The sequence below is a fragment of the Pocillopora damicornis genome, chromosome 3 (assembly GCF_964200805.1).
Source record: "Pocillopora damicornis chromosome 3, jaPocDami1.2, whole genome shotgun sequence".
Classification (NCBI taxonomy): Eukaryota; Metazoa; Cnidaria; class Anthozoa; order Scleractinia; family Pocilloporidae; genus Pocillopora; species Pocillopora damicornis.
Genome location: NC_142672.1, coordinates 3,117,137 through 3,139,499, shown reverse-complemented (window position 1 = coordinate 3,139,499; position 22,363 = coordinate 3,117,137). Strand labels below are relative to the sequence as shown.

Sequence of the window (22,363 nt, the reverse complement as noted above, 5' to 3'; positions counted from 1 at the left end):
ACTCAGAAATATTTCAAGTTTGAAAAATCGAATAATTCTCATTCCTCAAAGGGTTTACGCAGAAAGCCTTCATTTTATCTTCTCCAAACGTCCCGTCGCAAGAGCAAAAAGGTAAAAATGTTTCCATATTACGTCCGTCACGATCCAGCGAAAGCTCGACCCAAGACTCAAGCCTTTAGGGTTCGTAGTCCTGCGTGTCTCATATACCAGCGCAGTGTAATAAATTTAACAAACCACGTGAAATTATAAAAATCCACCATTTATTCTTATCCTACCTACATTTGTAAATACACTTCAATGCAATCTGTTTAAAGCACGGAATATAAAGCTAAATTGGCCTTATTTCTATCTATTATTTTACGTCCCTCCGCGATTTTGCTGAAAACCCTTTCAGGTCGTTAGAAGCCTTGTCACGCAGTGGTCCCTGAAAAAGTTGCGTGACCAGATGCCGGTGGTGTGATTTTCTGTTCATGGTTGTTGAATTATTTTTATCTGAGGAGAATTTTTCAGCCGTCTTGTGAAAATTGACATAAGTCAAATTAAATACAAAAGGTAGAAAAAATATAAAATACAGACTGGCGGGATAATCATGTTAAAAAACCAAAATGGCAATTCATGTTAATTGCGCCTTAAATCAGCGAGGGTTGTCTACTTAACTGATGAATTTAGGCGGAACTAATATTGACCTCTTAATAAAGGTTCTCAACTTTTTCAAGCATAGTCACGATTACCCAGGGGAGAAAAATTAAATGTAATTCAAACGAAGCAACGTTTACAGTGGTTTTTTCTAAGGAATAATACTTAACTCTATCCCATTATCCAATTAGCATTCATGTTTATCTGGGTTCTATTCTTGTTTAATGGCGCCGCAATGGAATTTTTCTTCGCCCACACATAATCAATTAAAGCTTGGTTATTAAGAGAATTTACATCGTAGCCAAACGACCCAAAATGACATGACGCACTCTTTTCCGTTACAGTTTGGCCCGTGCTAAGATAAACAACGAGTAATGAACATGCAACAAGTAAACTAAACAACTGAAGTTTGAAGTAAATGTCGTAAACTGCAAGACTCTTTTAATCTTTTTTTCTTACGCTTTTTCCAGACAGCCGATACCTGCATTTGATTCGATTTAAATTACAGTTTTCTGTTTAAAATCCAAACAATTCAAAAGCTCTTCCGTCGATCGTTTCACTTCTGTGCCATTGTACAACACACAGAAACTAACCTTTCACAGAAAACTGTAGAAATAACTGCTTATAGCGAACGATGTAAGGAGTCTAATGGTAGTCGTATTCGGCATCAAGATAATCTTTTTTTAATCGAAAAATATTAGAATTAAATTAATCTAAATAAAAATATAACAACATGTACACCTGTTGATTTTTGTCTGGGGAACGGCCATTGAAGTGGGAATGAAAATTGTCGAAAACAACTTACTTTATGACGAAAAAATAGAAACTTTTCGTGGACGAAAATATGATCAGTTGAAAGAAGCAACCGGAAAATACTCCTTTGCCTCGAAAAGACGGGAATTTTTTTTCCCTCAAAATATCTTCAATCGCCATCCCCCACTCCAAAAACATCACGGACAGTCCCTTACTACCAATCTAGCAGCATTCACTCGCATCGATATTCACAAAAGCCTCACAAAACCTTTCAAAGCACTGTGTCGCCATCTGAGTTTAATAACTCCTCCAATTTAGCCGCATCAGGACTTTTAGGAATCGAGCCGTTCGTTGTCGTGGTCTTATCTGCGAGTTTGCTGTCTTTTTGCTCTTCGGCTTCTCCAGGGTCAGCGGAGGACCTAATGAGGGACAAAACTGCAGTGTGAGATCAGATACTTTCACCCATGGTCACTCAATCCCAGTCCTAACTCTTTCAAAAGGGGCTCCTCTGAATACCTCTAGAATTTCTCTACCATTTTATTACATGAATTCTCAAACGGCTCTTTTTTGTCCAACTTACGATTTTGAAATTTGATCCTCGGAGACTTCTGGGATACCTTCATCGCTGCTACTCGCACTTCTTTTTGTCCTTCTGCCGTCTTCTTCCCCAGCATTTGCCCTGTCCCAGCTTAACTTCCTAGACAGCATATTGGAAGGAGCTTGACCAGGCGACCAGGGTTTAGGTAGAGTCGCGGACCGCATGGCTGTCTTCTCTGTTCCAGATGTGGTCCGTTGCACCTTCAGTGACATGGACCGCCCCCCTGGTCTTAAAGCTTCTTTGCCACTCTCACGAGCAACCCACAAATCGTCTTTTACCACGGTCGACCCGCTGTTATCTTTCTCTTTAACCTCTTCTTCCATCTTCGCACTGTCTACCTTCTCTATCTCGCTGTTAACATCTTTTACCTTCTGGTCAACTTTCTCCGTCTGTTCCTGTGCTCTTTCACTTGGCGTCTCTTCATTTCCCTCTGTATTAACCTCCTTCTTATCTTCCTTTTCCGTCTCCTTCCGGTCGTCCACCACACCTTTCTCTGTAACTTCTTCAGGTTTCTCCTTTTCCTCCACCTTTTCCACTTTTTCTACTTTCCCATCTAGTTCTTCCCTTTTTTCCGATTGTTTTGTTTCCGATGGAATCTCTTTCGCTTCTTTGGGTTTTCCGTTCTTCAGTACTTCCTGTTTAACGTCTTCTTTAGCTTCCGGTTGAACTTCTTTTTTCACTTCCGGTTCCTTCTCTTTATTTTCGTCTTTCGGTTCTTCCCTTGATTCTTTCCTGGAGTCCTTCTTACCAGGCCGAGGAGCGGGTTTTGGCGGAGTACCAGACGGCAACCTGGGTCTCGAGCTCTTAAAGGATGACGGTTTGACAAGTCCCTCTTTAGCAATTTGCGGGGCTACCTCTTTACTCCCGATGGCAGGAGCAGGCTTCGAACCCTTGTCTGGTTCAGAGGATTTGCTTTCGGCTGGTTTATCTGTTACTTTCTGTAAAAAAAGCGAACAATGTAAGTTGTTATGTTACAAACAATAACTACGATGATAGAGCAAACGGAGGGTTCAACATGGTTTAAAAACAGCTGGGGGGTTCGAAGTTCGAATCCTTAAAGGGTGTTATGGGGAACTGTGATATTTTCTTCGTTCCTAACTCGTAGAAGAAGTATAAAATTTCGTTAAAAGCGCTTCTTTTCTCGAAATACAATTGAGTTCTGAAAAGTAAGGTTAATTTATCGACAGTGATCATCAGAGGAATATTTTTTGTCATCATCATAACATTGTTGTATAAATCAATAAAATAACCTCAGTTGTTCTTACCCTTCCTAAGCTGGCCGCCCTCTCTTGCCTCTGTTTCATTTCAGCCAACAGTCCTCCACCGGCAGCTCCACCTATTCCTATTCCAAATTTGGGAGGCCCACGCAGCTTAGCAGCAGGCTCCTCTGAGGTAGGCTTTGATGCATCCTTCTCAGGTGTGGATCCCCCAACACGAGACTGCGCGGATGGCCCCGTCCCGGTCCTATCACGAGGAAGAGCAAATGGTTTGACGCCCATGATGGGTGGTTTAGTGCCCACAATTTTCTCTGCTGACGGAGTTCTTTCTCGTTTAATCAGTGAAGGAGCTCTTTCTTTTGACACCTCGTCATTTTCTTCAACACTTCTCTTTTCTATGGTTACCTCGGGTTTGTCTTCAGTGGGTGTCTTTGCCTTAGTGACCTCAGGCTCCTTGTCCAAGGGAACCTTTTCTGTAGGGGCTGCTGGTTCTGGAGTCGCCTTCTCTGCTAGTTGTTCAGCTTTCTTGTCAGAAGGCACTCTTTCTTTAGACACGTCTGGCTTCTTTCCAGAGGGCATCTTCTCTTTCGAGGCTTTGTGCTCTTCCTTTGGAGAGGCCTGATTTTTCTTTTTTTCAGTATCTGAGAAAAATAAAATAGATATTTCCTGAAGCTGTACAAATAAACAGAGGTTAGAAAAGAGTCAAATAAATCAGTCGTTGGGAGTTACGGCGTGGACATGATTTGAATTTGTGATCGTCGCAAGAGCTTCAAAATGCGTCACCGAAAAGAACCCTATCTTCTTTCATTATTCAATATTCGAAGTTGTGCTTTAAAAGAAACTACAGGAATTATGTGGGCAGTGAAGGAGTAAGATTGAGGAATATGGCTGGGAAAGTCGCTTGAACAGTTACAACAAAGAGTAACGACCGACCGTGCTCCAAAAGGAATCAAGCAATTATGATTCTGGTTTATGGATAAATTTGCATCATAAGTGGGAGCCTAACTTATGATTTAGCTTACCGCTAAGTTTTCGATGGCTTAATTATTTAACAGTAACAAGCCTGTTTCGAGATCTTTCCAAAGCTTTTACACAAGCGACTTAACGCGTCTTTGCAATGAACCTACTTGAAAAGATAAGTTTATGTAAATATATCTCACAATCACTGTTGTGTTTACCAGTCTGTTTGCTGTTGTCTGTGTACCAGGCCGTGGATTTTCCTTCGCCCGTGCTCGGCGCAGTTAGTGCGCGATCTCTGCTTTGTTTCTTCTTAAGAAACCCTGGAAGACTTATACCACTGTTCAAAAGAATAAATGACAAACATTGAAAACGCTGAATTGTACTGGCTTCCACAACAAATAAACAGTCAGAAAAAGGAAATAGGGGAGCGATGACTGACACAGAGCAGGCGAAAGCGCATCAGGAAAACTATTAATTTGACATGAAGAGTGAAATTACGACCAAAAGAACTAGACATGTTTGCTTTTTTTTTTTCGTATTCAATTACAGATAAAAGCCAGGTTCCATTCTACATCTACGCACGTTCCTTTCTCACGAGCTACGACAGAACTGCCTTTGTTCACGGCCTACAATCTCTTCCAACGCATTACTATGTGAAAAACATGTGAATCTTCACTGACCCTTTTGGCATCCAACTCGACTTTTTATGTTCCTGTAGAAGACAAAGACCAAACCAAGATGAACAAAATCAACGAAAAATTAAAATCCCATAATAACACATCAAAATTTGACAGGGACTGGCCAACATAGGTTCTTTAACCCTTTAACTCCCAAGGATCTGATCGTTAATTCTCCCCTCTAGCTGCTACACATTTCCTTGTGAAATAGCTGCTAGAATTTGGCGTTAGTTCAAGATAGCAACTTTAACCTGACAAGTTTGGGTATTCTCATTACCTGCTTGCTGGTCAATGTATGGATATGATAGGGAGAAATCACATGTTAATCACTTTTGGGAGTTAAAGGGTTAAGACGTCGTAACTGGTTGAAACAATAAGCCGTTAAAGCAAGCATCGTTGCCGTTAATTTTAATAATGATTGCTGAGCTGAAAAACGTCGTTAGTTTTATCGATATCTGTGTATAAAGGATTCCTCATTAGGGACTCAAAATTTTTTCTTTGTGACTAGACGAAAAACATCTTTCTCTCTTTCTTCACCGAGCTCAAAACTTACCATCTCTTTTGTTCTATTTACAAGGTTTTTGTTTTCGGATAATTTAACAGTTCTGAGTTGAAGAATGACTTTTGTTACTAGCCGCTCTTTCAATTCAGCGCGATCTCTATAGATCATATTCGGTGGACGTACACCGAACGATATATCCCATAGAACTTACTACCTGCCCGGATGGAGTTACGCGCTGGTAGAAAATGAGACGGTCTTCCTTAAATTCGTTTAAACAATTATAATTGTGAGAAACTCATCGGAGTTCACCTCGATTCACAGCCGACCCCGTCGCCTCAATTCTCCAAAAAAGGTTCGAAGGGTTAATGAAAGGAAGTTACTTAAGAGAATATCTAAATAAGGTTTTATGACTCTCGCACTTCTCGTATTTAATGGCGAATCCGTAACTTTTTACCTCGTTATCTTTGGCCTTGGGTGAAGGTTTCGGTTTTGGCGCTGGTTTAGGAGGTGGTGTTTTGCTTGGGGTTGCTGCCGGTGACGTTTTAGTTGTTGATGTCTTCCTTGTGGGTTTCTCAGGAGTAACTTCAACTTTCGGCGGCCTGAAAAAGAACTTGAAGTTAACTTCGAAATAAGGTTTCTTTTTACAAGAACAGATAAATTGAAATAGGCAGGTACAAAGTGATCTGTCGCACACAACAGTACGCTACCTTTTCCAAATTTGAAGCAGTGCTTAAAATACATGAATTACATGAAGCCTCTTAAAATGCTTTTGGTCAACTGATCTCTTTTTCCGCCAGGAAAATATAACGTATTTCTTTGTTTGATGACTTAGATCAAACTTTGATCACGGAAACCTAAACATATTTAGTGGGCCCTTATTTTCGGAGCTTACACTTGTCTCCAGAGCATGAAGTGACTGGGAGTACTGTTACTGCCCCTGGGTAATATGCTAGTTTATCACAGGGTAAACAAACGACCCCTCTACCCCCTTCCCCCTCAACAGAGGCACTGTAACAGCGATATGGTTTCACGGACAACGCGAAGTCATGGATCGGCCAGGACTCAGACTCAGACCTCTCAGTCAGGAGTCTAGCGTGCTAACCAAAAGGAAACTGGGACACTCTGCATGGTGGAGCTTCATCTCAAAACTCTTAAAGACAAGAAAATTAACAGCCTGACCGGAACATTAAGTTCTTGAAAATGTTAGTGAAAATAAAAGTTATAGTAACCATGTGTTCAATGGTTGTTTCTCACAAACGAAAGACCGAGATCTCAGGCTACAGTGTCAAACGAAGGCAAAAAGAAGACACACAAAGACACTTACTCTTGCTCTGTCTTGCTCCAAAATGCCTCGATACTTTCATCGTCTTTACTCTCGTCCTGAGCGACAGCTGGTCTGTTGGAGGGTCGGGTGGGGAGGCGCCTTTTCTGTGGGGGCCGAGCACGATCCTTGCCTAAGTGCTTCAACCCTGAGGTCTTCATCTCCAAATCGTTGAATTCTGAATGAAGCACCAAAATGTAGAACAAATAAAGCTAAGTAGTAAAAGTAAGCCCACAGATGACAGACGTTACCTGGGCTTGCAATAAGACTCACCTTGAAATGAAACTCACGAGTTGATAATAAATATGATCCAAGAAAATTCGATAACTAAACTCTCTGAAAAAGTTTGCTCGGTTAATGGCATTTGACGACAGATTCGAACTTGCAAGGGTTTTAATTTGTCCTACTGTTGTAACCAATGTTGAACATAACTTCTCTCTCAGAGATATATGATTTGATTTTGGTTTCAAACAAATTAATACTTGAAAAAAACAAAAAGTTGACGTACCAACTTTAGTTGGGACGACCAACTGAGGCAGCGGCTTTCCTTCAACTTCATCTTTAGCCAATTTGAGTTTTTCTACTTTCTCTGTTTTCACCTCATCCTCAACTTCCTTGACGACTTTTTCGTCTTCCTCGACCAGCCTGGCTGATGGACGTCTGCTCACTGTAGGTCGTCTCCTGTGGCTCCTTCCGCCGCCCTCTGTTCCATCCCCTGCAGGTGCAGTCAGCTGGGCTGAGCTCAGGCGGTTACGAGCTTTGCGAGCCGCCTTTAAGAAAAAACAGAAATGGAAAAAAACTGATAAATATAATCTTGGCGAGAAGCGAAGTTAATTCCTGACTACGAGAGGTGCACAGCGCCTCAAGTAAACACCGGTAGAGATATTCCACGAGACACACGTTACAGGCCGTAACCCACGGCAGGTATGCCATACGCCGCATGCCGGAGGAGAAGAGCAAGCACGCAGACACCCAATCCATAAAGACAACCACTTGCGACACAAAACGTCTCGTAGAATGGCAGAAGTTTCCTGAACAACTGTACCAATCAACATGCACTTCCAACTAAGTGACGAACACAATTCCGCAGTACACTACTTTTGCCTCACTACGCCTGTAATTAGTCTGAAAATTTCTCGCTGCTTTCTTAATTAACAAGTCAGGTGCAAAACTCAAAGAAACTCAGCCTAAGTCACTCTCTCTTTCTCACTTCCTCTTTCTCGCCTTTCTTTGTTCTTTTCCTTTACATTTATTGTTGTGCTTTACGACACTCGACCCCTTCATGTCATTTCCAAGTTCGATTGTCTTACCGCTGCCACATCGTCTTCTTCAATGTTCTTCTCATTCTCCGAGTCCTTATTCTCCATTTTGCTTCGGTGTTCCCTGAGAAGGAGGTCCTGTGAAATAAATATTTGTTACCCTTTGGTTACTACAAAGGAATGTCTCGTTAAGGTACTAAAGATTTTTTGATACAAGATCAAAACGGAATTGGTACTTTAGACGCGCTATTGGCAAGAGTTCAAATCTGGTGATTATCACATTAGCAATCTTGAGTTCTTCTTTTGCGTTTTGTTAATCATAATAGCGGTCCCTGAATACTCAAATGAATAAAGAGAGCTACCCCCAGTCATCTGGACAGAACGGGAACGGTGAACAAAGAATATGTGACCACGCCAAGATAACATGACAAAGAAATGAAAATAAATTTAAGATACAAATTCTAGTTTTGCATATTTTATTGGCTTGAAAAAGAGTCAAGCTTTGTTTTGCGACTCAATTTCCGTGAAAACTAGAGGAAAATTATTTTGAGTTATGATTATTTAAAAAGTATTTCTTTCTCTCGAGGTGAAGAAATGCGATCTTTTCGTTCTTTTGAAAGTTATTCTCTTTTTTGCCACAAAAATTAAAACGTTAGGTACACAAAGTGTTCCATCTCAACCCACCCCAGCCAAAAAAAATAGCTCTTGCATGATACGCATGCCTAAATTTTCTTTTCGTTATAACGTTTCCCAATGCAGGATGCCAAGAGGCCGGCTACAAGTGGGTAAAACAGTCCCCATCAAGTACTAATGATACTTATTTGGAACTTTCCGGATATTTATTTAATTATTCAACCAGTCCTCAAAGAGATCTCTTTCCATTGCTATGTTTGCGTTAGATTTATTGACCGTCACCAATAAGTGAACCAGACAGTTCACAAAGAACAAAAGGGTTGCTATCCACAAAAATAATAAAGGGTCCTTCGTTATCTTTATTGTGATTTTAACCACATCCTTTATAATTATCCTGTGTTTTACTTTCCTTTGTCCATTTTGGCGTTACTATAATTATAACCTGTTCAGGGCTCTCGCTAACACGTAAATTTCAGTATGTCAGCCAATTTTGTCTGCGGCCTTGGATCGCAACAAATTACTCGGCATTCTTGGCAAACTTCGAACAAGATTTTCATATGTTGATCAGGGAAATTTCAAATATCCTCTCGCATTTTTTCCCATTTAGATGCTTAGACCAGGCCATAACGTGACAATTCTACGCGATTCTACCATGATCAAGTTACTTTGCAAGTAACCGTAACGATTGTCTTTCAAAACATGCTAGAACACTACAGTAAAAATATTCTTCGGAGCAAGGTAAACTGGACGTTGCTGCAATTTCAATTTCCAGCAGCAGTAACCGCCGATAACACTGAGTTACATTTTACAACATAAAACACGCGCATAAGCAGGAATAATATCTGTTGTGGACATAAACAAAGTGTGAAACGAGAATAAGACCGGAAATGTTACAATAAAAACTTTCGATCTTTGAGAGAACGTGGTTTCGTGTCCTGCTAAGTGTCTACCAAATCCTTCTTTGTTCACTTCAATTACACATTACATTAACACAGTTCAAGTTGTTATTCCCCTCGTCACTCACCAGTTTGTTGACACTATTTTCCAACTGGTGTATCACAATCTCCATGATCGTGTCCGCCATGACAGATGCCACTGTAAGCTTGTCTTCGCTGCAAATGAAAACAACAGGACCGAGGAAGGGTGGGGTTAAGTTACTTGGTCCCATTTCAAGTTTTCACAGACATTTTCATTTCGTTTGTGGACAATAAATATCGAAAGCGTCACGGTGCGGTATTGGCCACTGAAATGTTTCAGGAAATCTAAGGTTTCAATCAAACCACTGAAAAAGAGAAAGGAAGTTTCTAGTCGGAGAATCGTATTGCAATTGAGGAAGCCAGTTTAGCTCTCACGCATCAGTTTTTTATTACCGGCAATGTATCATCGGTTCATAAAATTAGCCAGTGATTTGACCTACGTTTAAGGCTCCTCGTTTGAGGAGTTTTCCTTAATAACTATTGTGAATGTTCATCATATTCAGTGATCCGGTTAGAGAATTGACAGGTCTGGCTTATCTATTATAATTAATAACGGACGTATCTTAACGCTTTAACTTTCATGAGTGACCAAGACAGAATTTCTCCTCATGATATCAATACAAAATCAAGAAGAAAAGTGATGAGAACCAAGAAAACTATCAATTAGGGGATTATTAGTTGATCCAATAACAAATTCTTAGAAGTAACATCAGAAGAATTGTATGGCAGCAGACAGTCAGGAGAGGTACTTATGAGATCTTGGGAGTTTAAGGGTTAAAGGCTGAACCAGTAGGGGGGGGGGGTTTACTTTGCATTTCAATTCCTCATATAAACTTTTTTCCATTTCTTTTACCAACATATCAAACGTTATTTACAAACTGTCCGCATTAGTCAAAGGGATGTACATACTTATATGACTGTAAATATATGAAAATATTTATGTGAACTGCGGATTAAGAAATGAATATGAAAACGATTTTCGCAGTAACGAACCTTACTTAAGCAGTAATGGAAATAAGGCCTAAAAAAATTCAGTCCAGTACGGGATCAGCCCTTATTTTCAATTATGCTCAAGCAAAGTTCATTCCTGCGAAGATCGCTTTCATGTTCATACAAATGTAAGCAATATTTGAATGAAATTTTGTCCCTATAGATAAAACATGATAAAATCACAAAGTTATTTAAGTGTCTCTAACCTTAATCTGTTAGCAATACCCGCTGCAGCACGAGTAAGAATCACTTCCTCCACAAAAGTTTCATTCAGACTTGACTTTCCTTGTGCCACAGCCAGTAAACGGCTTTGAACATCCTATAAGCAACACGGTTTTATGAATCTAACAGACCACTTCTTAATGGTGGAATAGAATAGAGGACTTCCTCTGAAGGCAAATGTACTTCACTGAAGGTAAATCTGTTAGCCTAAGATTATTATAACACAACGGCTGTAAGCGTATGAGTTTTATAGTCAACCAGCATTGAAAAATACGAGATTGCATTTCTATAGCGCTTGGGAACCAGACGAAAATCTTTTTGAAATATATACAACTTACGTCTGAGGAGGTGATATACGGACAAACTTCTTTGGCACAATCGATCATCTTAGCCATATTGTTCTGAAATCACGCAAACACACAAACCTCTATATTACGAGACAAATAACCCTGATATCATTCTTAAATCGAAAGCTAAGATTCATAATCCAGTTGACACAGGACGTTTAAGGTTGGTCCTACAAAAAGCAGTATGCCTATTTTGGGCCACAAGGACCCGCTCATAACCCAGTCCATCAGCACTTAGCGATGTAACATTCGACCTTCGGAGACTGGAGCTCAATTTCTTTGTGGGATTCGCATTTTTACTTTTTCATTTTTTTGTCCATTAACTCGACGACAAACAATTGATAAACCAAAAGGATATGATTACATTTAATAGACATTTCTTAACCTTTGGATGATTACAACACACTACACTTTTTTCTTATTTATACAAGGCTTTAATTCAAGCTGCAAACAGCGAACGTTGACAACCAAACTACAAACTTCAACTTCGCGTACAAATTTGTTTTTAATCAAAAGTATGCACTTCCCTTCACTTTACTCTGACTGGTCAAGTTTTGTAACGTTTTCCTTACTTACCTTCATTTTCTCTTCAGCGGCTTTGTAAAATTCCCCAGCCAGCTCCGCAAATCTGGCTTCAATATCACTGTCACTTGTGCACAAATGGAACTTCAGTAGCAACTGTTGAAACAATATGACCTTTTATCTTCCAGTAATTGTGATCAGACCTGACATATTTATTACAATCACGTTTGACCAAAGAAACAGACGAAACAAATGAAATCCAAACACACTGAATTTTTCTCCACTAAATAAATTTAGAAATTTTACGAATGGATTACAAATTTTAAAAAAATATATTTTGTGCAACAAATCAGCTTGCCTCAAATAAACGAGTGTGTGGCGACACAAACCTAGAAGAGGGTGAAAAATTCCTCCAACATAGAAAAATTCGGACGAGTTTTACAAGCACAATCAGGTTTTGGCATGTGCAGCCTAACTCTACCCCTATCCAACTGATCACTGTCAGGCTTGATAAAAGAATAGTTTCAATTGGGTGCAGGAAGTAATACGGGATTGCTTTGGTTTTGCCCCACTTCGCTATCTGATTGGTTTAGAAAACTCCCCCTGTCATCTCAACCAGTCACATTTCAAATATTGATTCCCTGGTTTTCGGTTTTACGAACCTGTATCGAAGTGCGCTCTTTTGTGAAGCCTTATTTGCTCTTTAAAGTCTTTACTTTACTTAGAAAACTTGCTAGCGACAATTATCGTGGAAATTTGTTGTATAGTATATCTACCATAAAAACATTTATAACTTCTCATTATCGACCGTGTCATGCAAGAAAAATTGTCACTTTTCCAATTACGCAATTGTACCAAGAGAAATCTGACAGTGAACAAACCTGTTTAAGTTTGTCTGCATCCTGTATATAATTTTTGGCAGTTTTAATCTCATTCTTAACATTTGGTTCCTGGGAGGATCGGAGCGCGCTCACGAGGTCCTGTAACTGCACCACAAGTCGGTCCACCATCTGGGGAAGTCGAGGAATAATAAGTAATATGGAGCCAATAAACACATCAACTGACCGACAATTGATACTAGTTTTCTCAAAAAAGAAACCTCACAATATCTGTAGTCGTTTTTCTGCGGCGTGAAAAATAACTTTCCACATGACGAAGCATTGAAAATATTGGGTCGAAAAGTCAGAAAAGATACAAGAGAAAATAAGCGAAGAAAGAACATGGATGGCTTTGGGTGGAGAAGATATGCACATCATATCACCAAGTTAAATCTCTCTGCATGAAGGAGAGTTATGCCCCTTTCGAAAAACAAACCTCCAACACATGTTGATTTGAGTTTGTCGTTGTACCTCAGAGAGCTCCCTCATGGCTATCAAGTTTTTCCTACTTCCACCGAAATGTGAGATTCATCAATTCAGTGAATGAGGATATGGGGATTTTTAAAGTGATACTGCAAATTTTAATCGATCATATATTTTAACATGAGGTGACTTTACTTCAAACTGCAAAACAATTTTTGTTTAACGTACCTGTTGCTGTGTAGAGGTGAGCAGCAGGCCTTGCTGTAATCTGTAGGCCTGTTCTGTAACTACTTTGTGCGGAGACTGATTCCTCAGCAACAATTTTTCGATCTGCAACGAAATACATTATGATATCAATAAATTCAACGTTACTATAAAGGAAAAACATCCACGAAATACTCTGCTTCCTTTTGGTTATGTTAATTAACTTTAAACCTCGCAGGAGTTACGTAACCCAGAACTGTCAAGGAATCTATTAATATTCGTTTTCGTTCCAAACCACGTGTTGTAATTTTCTTGTCAGTTACAGTTTTGTCGTTGTGTATTAAAGGTCTTTTCTTAAAGTGGAGTCGTTTCGCGTTTGAAGAACACAACACTTTTCTTGTTAAACACGTACGAAATTTAATTTTACCGATTTTGAAAACCAATTTAAAAAGCGTTATAACATAAAGTACAGGAATGTAAAATTGAAGCAATTTTCAAATCGAGTGTCAGAAGTACCAACGAACTGTGCTACTTCCACTTTGCTACGCGCTCTGATTGGTCTACAAAAGAATCGCATATCTCTGTCAACCAATCTGATGTAAACCAAAACCAATCGCGACTTGGACACTTGCGTTTTCCCGCGCTTGACGCCATTTGCACGTGTTCACTTGGAGTTTTCATTGGCTGAATGTGACATTTTGCATCACTCCGATAGGCTGTATTAGATAACTTAGTTCAGTTTTCGACCCTGTAATAAAAAGCAATCTACTGGAAGTTCACTGATTAATATTCACCTTTCTTAAGTGCTGCTCTGTCTGTGGTTTGAGCGACTGCGCAGCATCGTGAAGAGGCATCGGCATAGAAAGCAGTGTGTGATTGCTAGAATACAAAAACGCAGACGTGAACAGCATTTCTTTAATCCTGTTTAACAATTACGCTAGACAAATCTTGTGGGAAGTTATACTCACCTTTCTAAGGCTGCTGCGATGTCAGCAAATCCCCTGTATGTTGTTCCATTCTTGTCCCAGTCAAGCGTTCTGAAATGTTCCAAGGTATTTTATTTTATCCTTAAACAATCGAGTTATCGATAAACGGCCTTTACGAAGGAGCTGCATACAAAATAGTCGTTTGTAGAAGCAGAAAAGCACCACTGAGGATGTCATACGGCGAAAGAGCTAGCTTACTATGGTTGACGATGGATAGAGATGTAATCACAATTACCAACTGACCAAGCCAAACCATCAGTCAACATATTCCGATTCCATCAAGAAAGGAAACCTTGGTGTATGGGTTTATTTTTGTTGATAGAACTCTTAATATTTTTTTGGCAAATATCTTATGTCTGGCGCGACGATTTCAGCAAAGCTCAGGGAAAGTGGGACGCTGACGTCATTTCTCACCTTAGTTTGGTGTTGATTTGAAGAGCTTTAGCCAGAATGCGTGCTCCCTCGTCACCAATTTGGTTTCCACTGAAAAACAAGCACAATCCGTGTTGGTGAATTTTAACTTACAATTATCTGTGTTTGCGAACACTATTAACTAACCTTTTGAGAAGAACAAAACTTTCTCAACGGTGATCAATACTGAGAAACCTTTCCGTCAACAACCTCCGACGGGTGTTTTAGATGGACAACCGTGCGTTCGTAAACTGCAAGCAGTGGCAAATTTTGAAAAGCTGTCGGTGCGTGTAAGTTAGAGCACAATTTCGGTTCCTCAAACTTTTTCGCGGTACTGAGACAGAAATATAAAATTATGCTCGGTTAACCAGGCTGCTGGTTTTACCTGATGTCAAGTTCTGTCAATGTTTCATTCGTTCCAAGAGCATCCAGTAACGGAATGATGTCATGTTTAAGTTTGGACTCGGCTAACGAGACTGACTCGAGATGCTGAAAAAAGGAAAACAATAGAAAAAGTCAGGGAAATGTCACTGATTTCTGCACCAAGATATCAAATCAAACAATCAGTGTTACTTTGTTTGCATGTTTGGTTTTTCTGACTCACTGAATTTTCTTCAGATAATAGTTGCACCAATGCCTCCATAATTGCAGATGAGCTCCTGAAAGACACAGGAAACAGAACTAAATATCGAACAGGGATCACATAAACAAACCCAAAGGTTCAAGTAGACATGACTATGGAGGGGCTTTGGACAATATCGCTACTGAAACGAGCAAACAGTTTCTACAGTTTAACAAGAGAGAAATATACAAATTGAAATGTTAACGGCGAGAAAGAAAAAACATTCCGACACAGCAGAGAACCTTTAAGATTTGAACCTTCAAATTTGTCCTTTCCAATCCGTTTCAATTCTCTTCATCCATTCTTGTTTAATCCTCGCATTTTGAAGTTCTTTCTTAACAAACCAACATTTTGCTGTTCTCGCACGTTCAGGGCAATCATTTTAACTGGCGGAAAACGAACACAATACATCACCGTATTCCCTATAATGAACGTGAATAACTTACCTTTGTTTCATATTCTGTCCCAAGTTTAGATATTTCAATGTCTTGTTTGATGACAGCTTCTCGAGAATCGGAATTACCTCGGTATCAAATCCTGAAATTAGAGGAGATAATTCCAATATTTGTTCAGGTCAGCAAATTCACCTTGGATCTAGTCGCTGAAGTAAAGCTAGGATCAGTCACATAAATACCCACCATTATCACTAATGTTCAGCCTGCTGACACATTTCAGGTGAGTTATATTGTCTGCTATGGCTTTCGCCCCCAGACCTCTGAGCTGCAAATAAATTGATATAACCATTACGAGGTCTACATCACTGTAAGGAGAAATAACGAGTTAAAAGTATTTCAGGATTGAATTAGTTTTGCGTCACTGCCCTCTGTGAGTGGTCTAGAAATTTCACATCAACTCCTCAACCAATCGAATGTAAGGCTACAAGCAATAACGACTTTGTAACTCGCGTTTTCCCGCGGTTCTCGGATGACGCAGATTACACGAGTTTATTCTGAACTCTCATTGGCTCCTAGTAACATTTTATTTTGTTATGATTGGCCGTCGTAATTGCAATGCTTTTGGTTGTACGAAACGGCAGCGAAGAGCGCTCTGAATAATTTTCAGGCGACGAAAATGTCTTCTGTCACAATTTTTGTATTAATATCATCAAATCTTGACTGACATATGTTCAGTAAAATGTCAACATTTCTTGCAAAAAATTTTCACCACTTGTATGGACGACTTAAACAAACAAAAATAACCTTCTACCAGAAAAACAGTAAACACAAAAAATCAAAACTTAAACCTCACACTCCAACCATGATTTTCCAACTTAGCATACCTCATTGTTGCTTAAGTTGAGTTCAACATCACAAAGGAAACTGTTTGCACGTAGTCCTTCAAGAATTGCTCTACAAAAGATATGGAAAGAGATTGAAATAATGGCAGAATATAATTCCTAAACATTTTGTAATCCTTTTTATAACGACAATGTAACCACATTTTACCGTGCATTTTGCAAACTAAATCAATTCATTAATCTATACGTACAAGTTGTGATGCCCAACATAGTTGGGCATCACACACATGTACCCAGTGGTTCTAAATACAACCTTTCCAAGTCAAATTGAAACGGGGGTATTGGTGTTTGGGGAACAAGAAAAACTTTCAGAGAAAGGCCAAGAGCCAACAATGAACTACGACCGCATTTGACACCAGGTCCAGAAATCAAATCAGAACTACCGTAGAGTGAAACAAATAAGGCACAAATAATGTTTTACTCGAAGGGTTATATTTGACAGTAGTAGAAAAACACTAATGAACTCGTTGCCCTCATTACCCTACAAAAACACCTAAAAATCGGTAAAAGAATTTAAAAGTTGTTTACATCACAAGATTCAAAATTTAAAAATAAGTATCCTATCGGCAATTAAAAATAGATAAAAAAATTCTTCATTAAAATAATATCATTCAAAATCATCTTTCAAATGGTGAGGAACCTTTCTGGTCACTTTCTGAAAATTTCTCATATAAACTGCTCTTGAAACTAACAAAAGAGACTTTCTTCCATGTGCTTTACTCTATAGGGTTCCATTCCGTTATTGTCCTAACCATAAAAGTTCGCCCTCGCTCAGTCTTTCTTGAATACTTCGGACAAATTAAGTTAAAGTTGGAATATCGAGTCTCTCTTTCGTGAATATCCGAATTTGCAATTAGAAAGCGCCCTCATAACTGCATTACATGTATCTCTGCTTCCCAAATTGATAATTTTCAAATAGCATGAAAATACTTTCCAAAGTTCTGTGGGCTCAGTAATACTCCTCTTATCATTACATCAACACTGACCTGATGGCGTCAGAATGTAACTTGCAGTCTGATACATCCAAACATTTCAGAGCCTGGGAGGTGCTAAAAAACTGTGAGGAAAGTAACCAACATCAATATTTGAAACAATTCCAACGAAATTGATCATGGATGCCACAAACAAAAGAATTTAACATTGATATTTATCATGACACAGAGCACACCAGATTTAGAGTTTTAGTTTTATAAAAAGTAGCATACTAGAAGGCAAACAAATAATTTTACAGCAATTTTAAATTGAATATCAGTAACAGTAAGGATTGTTTTGATTTTGCTTTACTTTGCTTGGTGCATGGAGAACTTCCTCCACAATATCAACTAATCAGATAAAAAAAAAAGTGCAACTAGGTCACCCATTTTTGCCCACTCTATCAGCAGTTTGCTTGTTCTTGTGTATCATTTCCATTAGCCCTTTGTGATATTTTTCTTTCCTCTAATTCTGGGCTGTTGAGATTTCTTTCATATGAGCTCTACAACACTCAATTGAAATGCACTCTACGAGGGGATTCTATCTTTCCATATTCAAAAGTTATTCTCCCTTCTAGGTGTTGCTGTCAATTAAATGAAAATAATTTAGTCTTCTAACACGACAACACTCTCCTACGGATAACTTTTTAATTTCTAATGTGTGAATAATGTGGTGAAGTGTGGGGAGCTTTTACAGATTCGTGCAACTTTCCATTGAGAGTCGAAAAAACCAAAACCAAAGTAATCAAAACAGCCAATCAGAAGAAAGGAAAATACCCTGAAGAGCCAATGAGATCTCAAAGTCAAAATTACCAGACTGCCTCAAGCGCGGGAAAATGTGGGCAATCAAGTTGTGATTGGTTAAGGGAGTGGTGCGATTTTTCTGCACCAATCACAGAGTTAACTAAAGCAAAAACAACTGCAATCTCAGATTACTTCTGGTACTCAATTGCAAATTGGTGTAATCTCCTTTGAGAGTTAAAGGGTTAAAAAGTACACTGTGTGATGTGAAGGTGCATCAAACATTTCCACAGTAATGAATACAAATTGTCTTTATTATTCCTCTTTCCCTTCATTCACTTCTTTGGAGTTTTAAGTCCAACTTCAAAGCAACATGTACAACTGAAACAGTGATCTTACCTTTTTGAATGAAGGTGGAACAACTGCATCTTTAGTTTTCCTGTGAAAAATTTAAAAAACAGATTGATTAGCAACAACAAAATATTAAATTCACAGCTAAATTTACAAAAATTGCACAATTCCAATTGAGTTTCAATCTCTCAGATTTAGTTTGGCAGACATTGCTCTTGATATGGTCTCTTATCTTGCTTACTTATAAGCTTACAGTGTATATTTGCTTACTTCGAGGTAAAGCTGTTACCAGCCACGTTGATGGTTGCTAAGTGTCGAAGGCAGCCTCGGATGAGAGCACCAAACAACTGGAAGAGATGAAAATTCCATCATTAGGAAACACTCCAATTCTAATACAACTAAATGCAGGCTAACCAGTAAGGAATGATTATGGAATCAATGAAACAATGAAAAACACCACTGGAGTAATGTTAATGTTAAATAGACTCACATAAGTCAGATAATGTTCATAAGACTGGAAAAGGACAAAGATTATATGCAAAACAAATGTTTAAATAATAAAAATAATAATTTATTGTTACCAGGTCAAGAGGACATTCAGTTGATGAGAGATCCAAGTGGGTCAGCATATTTGGCTTGGCTAAGAAATCACACAAACCCTACAAAGGAGGAAAAAACTCTTTCAGGTAAGAATTTATTGGAGTCTTTTCCTATGCTAAATGCATTTAATGTCAGAATCAGATAGGATAGCGTATGCAGCATTCTGCTGAGATTTTCTAGTAGCCAGCTGTAAAAGAAACAGCAGCCAACAAGGGAAAACATTTTTTTTTAATTAAATAAAGGTCTTTAACTGTTTGGTCTAATGTGAGTGGCCCCTGCATAGGAAACAAGGACCAGCTGGTAAAAAACCCTGGCCACCAGGGCTTCTAAAGGACACTGATTATGAAAGTCATTATTACAGAGAGTCAAACAACTACATGGAATCTAAAAATCCCAAGAAAGAAACTTACAGCAATTCCATCTGCTTTAAGAGGATTTTTGCTCAGATCCAGTCTACATGACCAGAGAAACAATACAAAAACAAACATATTAGTAATACTAATTCAGCATACAAGACAGACTCATGTCACTGTTGAAGCTTATCAGTGCAGCAGACTCTGTAGCATGGAGTGGCCAGTAGGAGTTAAATGTATTTACTACTCCTCTAGTGTGAATGTTAGTCTGTTGCACATACCACAAGGAATTTGTCAGGACCCCCTAACAATTAGCCAGAACACATTTATATGCTTGGCTAAAGAGAGACAATGTGAGAAGGGGCATGAACCCAAACATTTCAATCCAAAGTCCAGTCCAGTCCAGTCCAAGCTACCAAGTCTCCCCCAGAGAAAACTACTTGTAAAATAATGTATGTCTAATTTCAAATGTCGTTCCTGAAAGAACATAAACTGAGTGAGGATATCATCAACTCAGAAAAGATAGTTATACAAATAGGCAAAAAAAGAACATCTGAAGTAAAACTTAGGGTTAGCTCACATCCAGACCTAAAATAAGACTGAACACAGCAGGCACAAGTAGCTAAAAAGTCTCTGCCACAAACTGCTTCATGTGAGCTGCTTTCAAAACAGCTTAATGAGATTTATTTTAATACAATAATTATTAATAACAAATTCAAGCCAGTTTTAGGATTTTTACCAAAAATCATGTCACTTGATATCTCAAAGTGTTTTCAAGCCTTAATTTTTTCCCCTTTAAAAAGATTAAAAAGGTTCTGTAACTTACAAATGATTTAATAACAGAAGAACATGAACTACATTCATTAAACAAAAAGGTTTGCTCACCTGTTAAAGCACATGTTACATACCTTTGCAATGAACTTTCACTATACTTGCTTGTCTTTAGGGCCTGACCCAAAGTATAAGCTCCTGGAAAATACAAAAGAGGAAAAACCTGTCAATGAAAGATGTTTCTTCTTTGCAGATTGATCAAGGGTTCAGCACTGGCAAACTGCATCAGAAGGGAGGGGAGGAAGTTGACATGAAAGAGCTGGCATTTTATTTTTTGTTTTAGATTGCCTGTAATTGCATGGTGGTGTTGAAAGAAGCTTTTTACCTCTGCAGTGTGCAAATAAAAGTATGAACAGTTTTGCTAGCTAAGTTGTATAGGCACTTGTGAATCTGAGCAAGGTTCCTTGTAAAATATTTCAAACCCAAGTTTCTACATATTTAAATATCTACCTTTTGATGTGATTCCATTGTCGGCAAGAGAAAGAAAAACCAAACCATGAGGAAGGTTACTGAATGCACCAGATAAGTGTATTAAACCTTTACAAACAAAGGAAAAACAAAAAATTAACAAACATTTAGTCAGTTATAACAAATAATCATTGACAAAATGTCTATATACAGTTCAAGGAGGTGTCTACAGGGAAAAAATCTACACTGGTACAAGTTCTTAACCAAGATGAAAACTAGATTTGGTTTTATGATGAGTTAATCTTTTTCTCCTCATCTCTCATTCTAACCGATAAAGGCACAATTCATTGGCAAAAACTGCATGTGAACTACCTGTCTCAGTCCACCAGGAAGTTGGTTTCATACAAAGACAAGTAGGTCTTCTTTGCTCACATAAAAAAATTAAAAGATTTTGTGCCAGACTGAAATTCTCATTTTAGTGCAGCAACCAGGGTGAACTAGCACTATATGACTCACCACCACATAATATTTTCTTTTCTTTGTCACAATTATAATAATAATATGTCATTTTCTCATGTGCATGTATGAATAATGAGCTATGAGAGGGAACCAAAGCGAACTCATGTTGGTCTAAATATCTATTCTGTATCATGAAGACAACCTCTAACAGAATCACATTAACATGTAGCATATGCCTTTAAATTTAATTTTTAAAGGAAGACGCAACCGTTTTGGAAGTAACGGGCACTCTGAAAGTAGAAATTCTAAACAGTTTTGGGAAACTGCCAATAATGTCATTTACTAAACATGATCGCAATTCATTTGAAAGCAATGATGTTTTACACTGAACGTTAAGATGCTATATAGTATATATCATGTTTTAATGAAGGGGGGGGGGGGCAGTGGGGGCATCAGCAAAGAGGAAGATCAAGCCATTGCCAAATTTAGAACATGTCCTAAAGATGGAGTTTCCCTTAGGAACAGTTCAAATAACAAATATCCACCATGGTCCACATGTACAGGTACAGATTAATTTTATCAAATTTATCAACTACGTTCAACTGAGACATAATTCTTACTCAATGGCCAGTGAGTATCATTATTTTGCAGTCCTGCAAAAGACTGAGCTATGATTGATGACATGTTATGAAATAATAAAGTGATCAACAAAGACTTAAAAACCAACCTCTATCCTCAATGGAGTTGATGTTTAAACTCAAGGAGTGCAAAGCTGTTTTGGGATTTGATGTGAGAGCCAATGCAAGTTTCTGACAATGATCCCTAAAAGGTCACAATTTGAACAACTATTATAAAGCAGAGTTCAGGAAAGACCAGGAAAATCAAAACAAAGGAATGGTAACTACAAGGTCAACATTCTCACATACATTTACAAGTCATGCATTTTTCTACATGTGTGCAAGCCTCTAGTGTAGTTTGGTATAGCCTTGATGATCTGCAATCACTGACTGGGGTTAATTTGCCTCTTTTCCTGCCTCCACTGTGGTCTACTGTCAAACACTACCTATAGCCAAGTCTCCTTTGGTTGCTGGTTAATATTGGTCTGGTTCAGCTTAGTCTAGTGTGGTCTGATAATACCTAATCTCTTCTTATATTCACATCTGGTAGTTCATAAATATATGTGGTCTAATATCTCCTCTAGTTTAGTAAAGCCT

At 38.6% G+C, this 22,363-nt stretch overlaps 1 protein-coding gene across 1 annotated transcript in view; it reads right to left on the bottom strand.

Annotated features, from left to right (window-relative positions):
- Nucleotides 1-243: 243 nt before the first annotated feature.
- The window catches only part of LOC113671270 (uncharacterized), a 31,075-nt gene continuing 8,955 nt past the window's right edge, over nt 244-22,363 (bottom strand). Inside the window, exons 11-41 of the mRNA XM_089200892.1 lie at nt 21,877-21,971; nt 20,733-20,819; nt 20,360-20,420; nt 19,509-19,551; nt 19,080-19,157; nt 18,769-18,845; nt 18,547-18,586; nt 17,422-17,492; nt 16,418-16,487; nt 15,777-15,858; nt 15,585-15,675; nt 15,121-15,175; nt 14,902-15,005; nt 14,520-14,588; nt 14,088-14,156; nt 13,914-13,998; nt 13,144-13,245; nt 12,496-12,624; nt 11,669-11,770; nt 11,084-11,146; nt 10,730-10,842; nt 9,581-9,668; nt 7,975-8,061; nt 7,173-7,434; nt 6,668-6,842; nt 5,798-5,942; nt 4,845-4,876; nt 4,383-4,501; nt 3,253-3,845; nt 1,970-2,925; nt 244-1,808 (exon numbers count right to left, since the gene is read on the bottom strand). Of these exons, the coding sequence (XP_089057018.1) occupies nt 1,661-1,808; nt 1,970-2,925; nt 3,253-3,845; nt 4,383-4,501; nt 4,845-4,876; nt 5,798-5,942; nt 6,668-6,842; nt 7,173-7,434; nt 7,975-8,061; nt 9,581-9,668; nt 10,730-10,842; nt 11,084-11,146; nt 11,669-11,770; nt 12,496-12,624; nt 13,144-13,245; nt 13,914-13,998; nt 14,088-14,156; nt 14,520-14,588; nt 14,902-15,005; nt 15,121-15,175; nt 15,585-15,675; nt 15,777-15,858; nt 16,418-16,487; nt 17,422-17,492; nt 18,547-18,586; nt 18,769-18,845; nt 19,080-19,157; nt 19,509-19,551; nt 20,360-20,420; nt 20,733-20,819; nt 21,877-21,971 (4,291 nt within the window). The 3' untranslated portion in view covers nt 244-1,660. The remainder of the gene's footprint in view (nt 1,809-1,969; nt 2,926-3,252; nt 3,846-4,382; nt 4,502-4,844; nt 4,877-5,797; nt 5,943-6,667; nt 6,843-7,172; nt 7,435-7,974; nt 8,062-9,580; nt 9,669-10,729; nt 10,843-11,083; nt 11,147-11,668; nt 11,771-12,495; nt 12,625-13,143; nt 13,246-13,913; nt 13,999-14,087; nt 14,157-14,519; nt 14,589-14,901; nt 15,006-15,120; nt 15,176-15,584; nt 15,676-15,776; nt 15,859-16,417; nt 16,488-17,421; nt 17,493-18,546; nt 18,587-18,768; nt 18,846-19,079; nt 19,158-19,508; nt 19,552-20,359; nt 20,421-20,732; nt 20,820-21,876; nt 21,972-22,363) is intronic.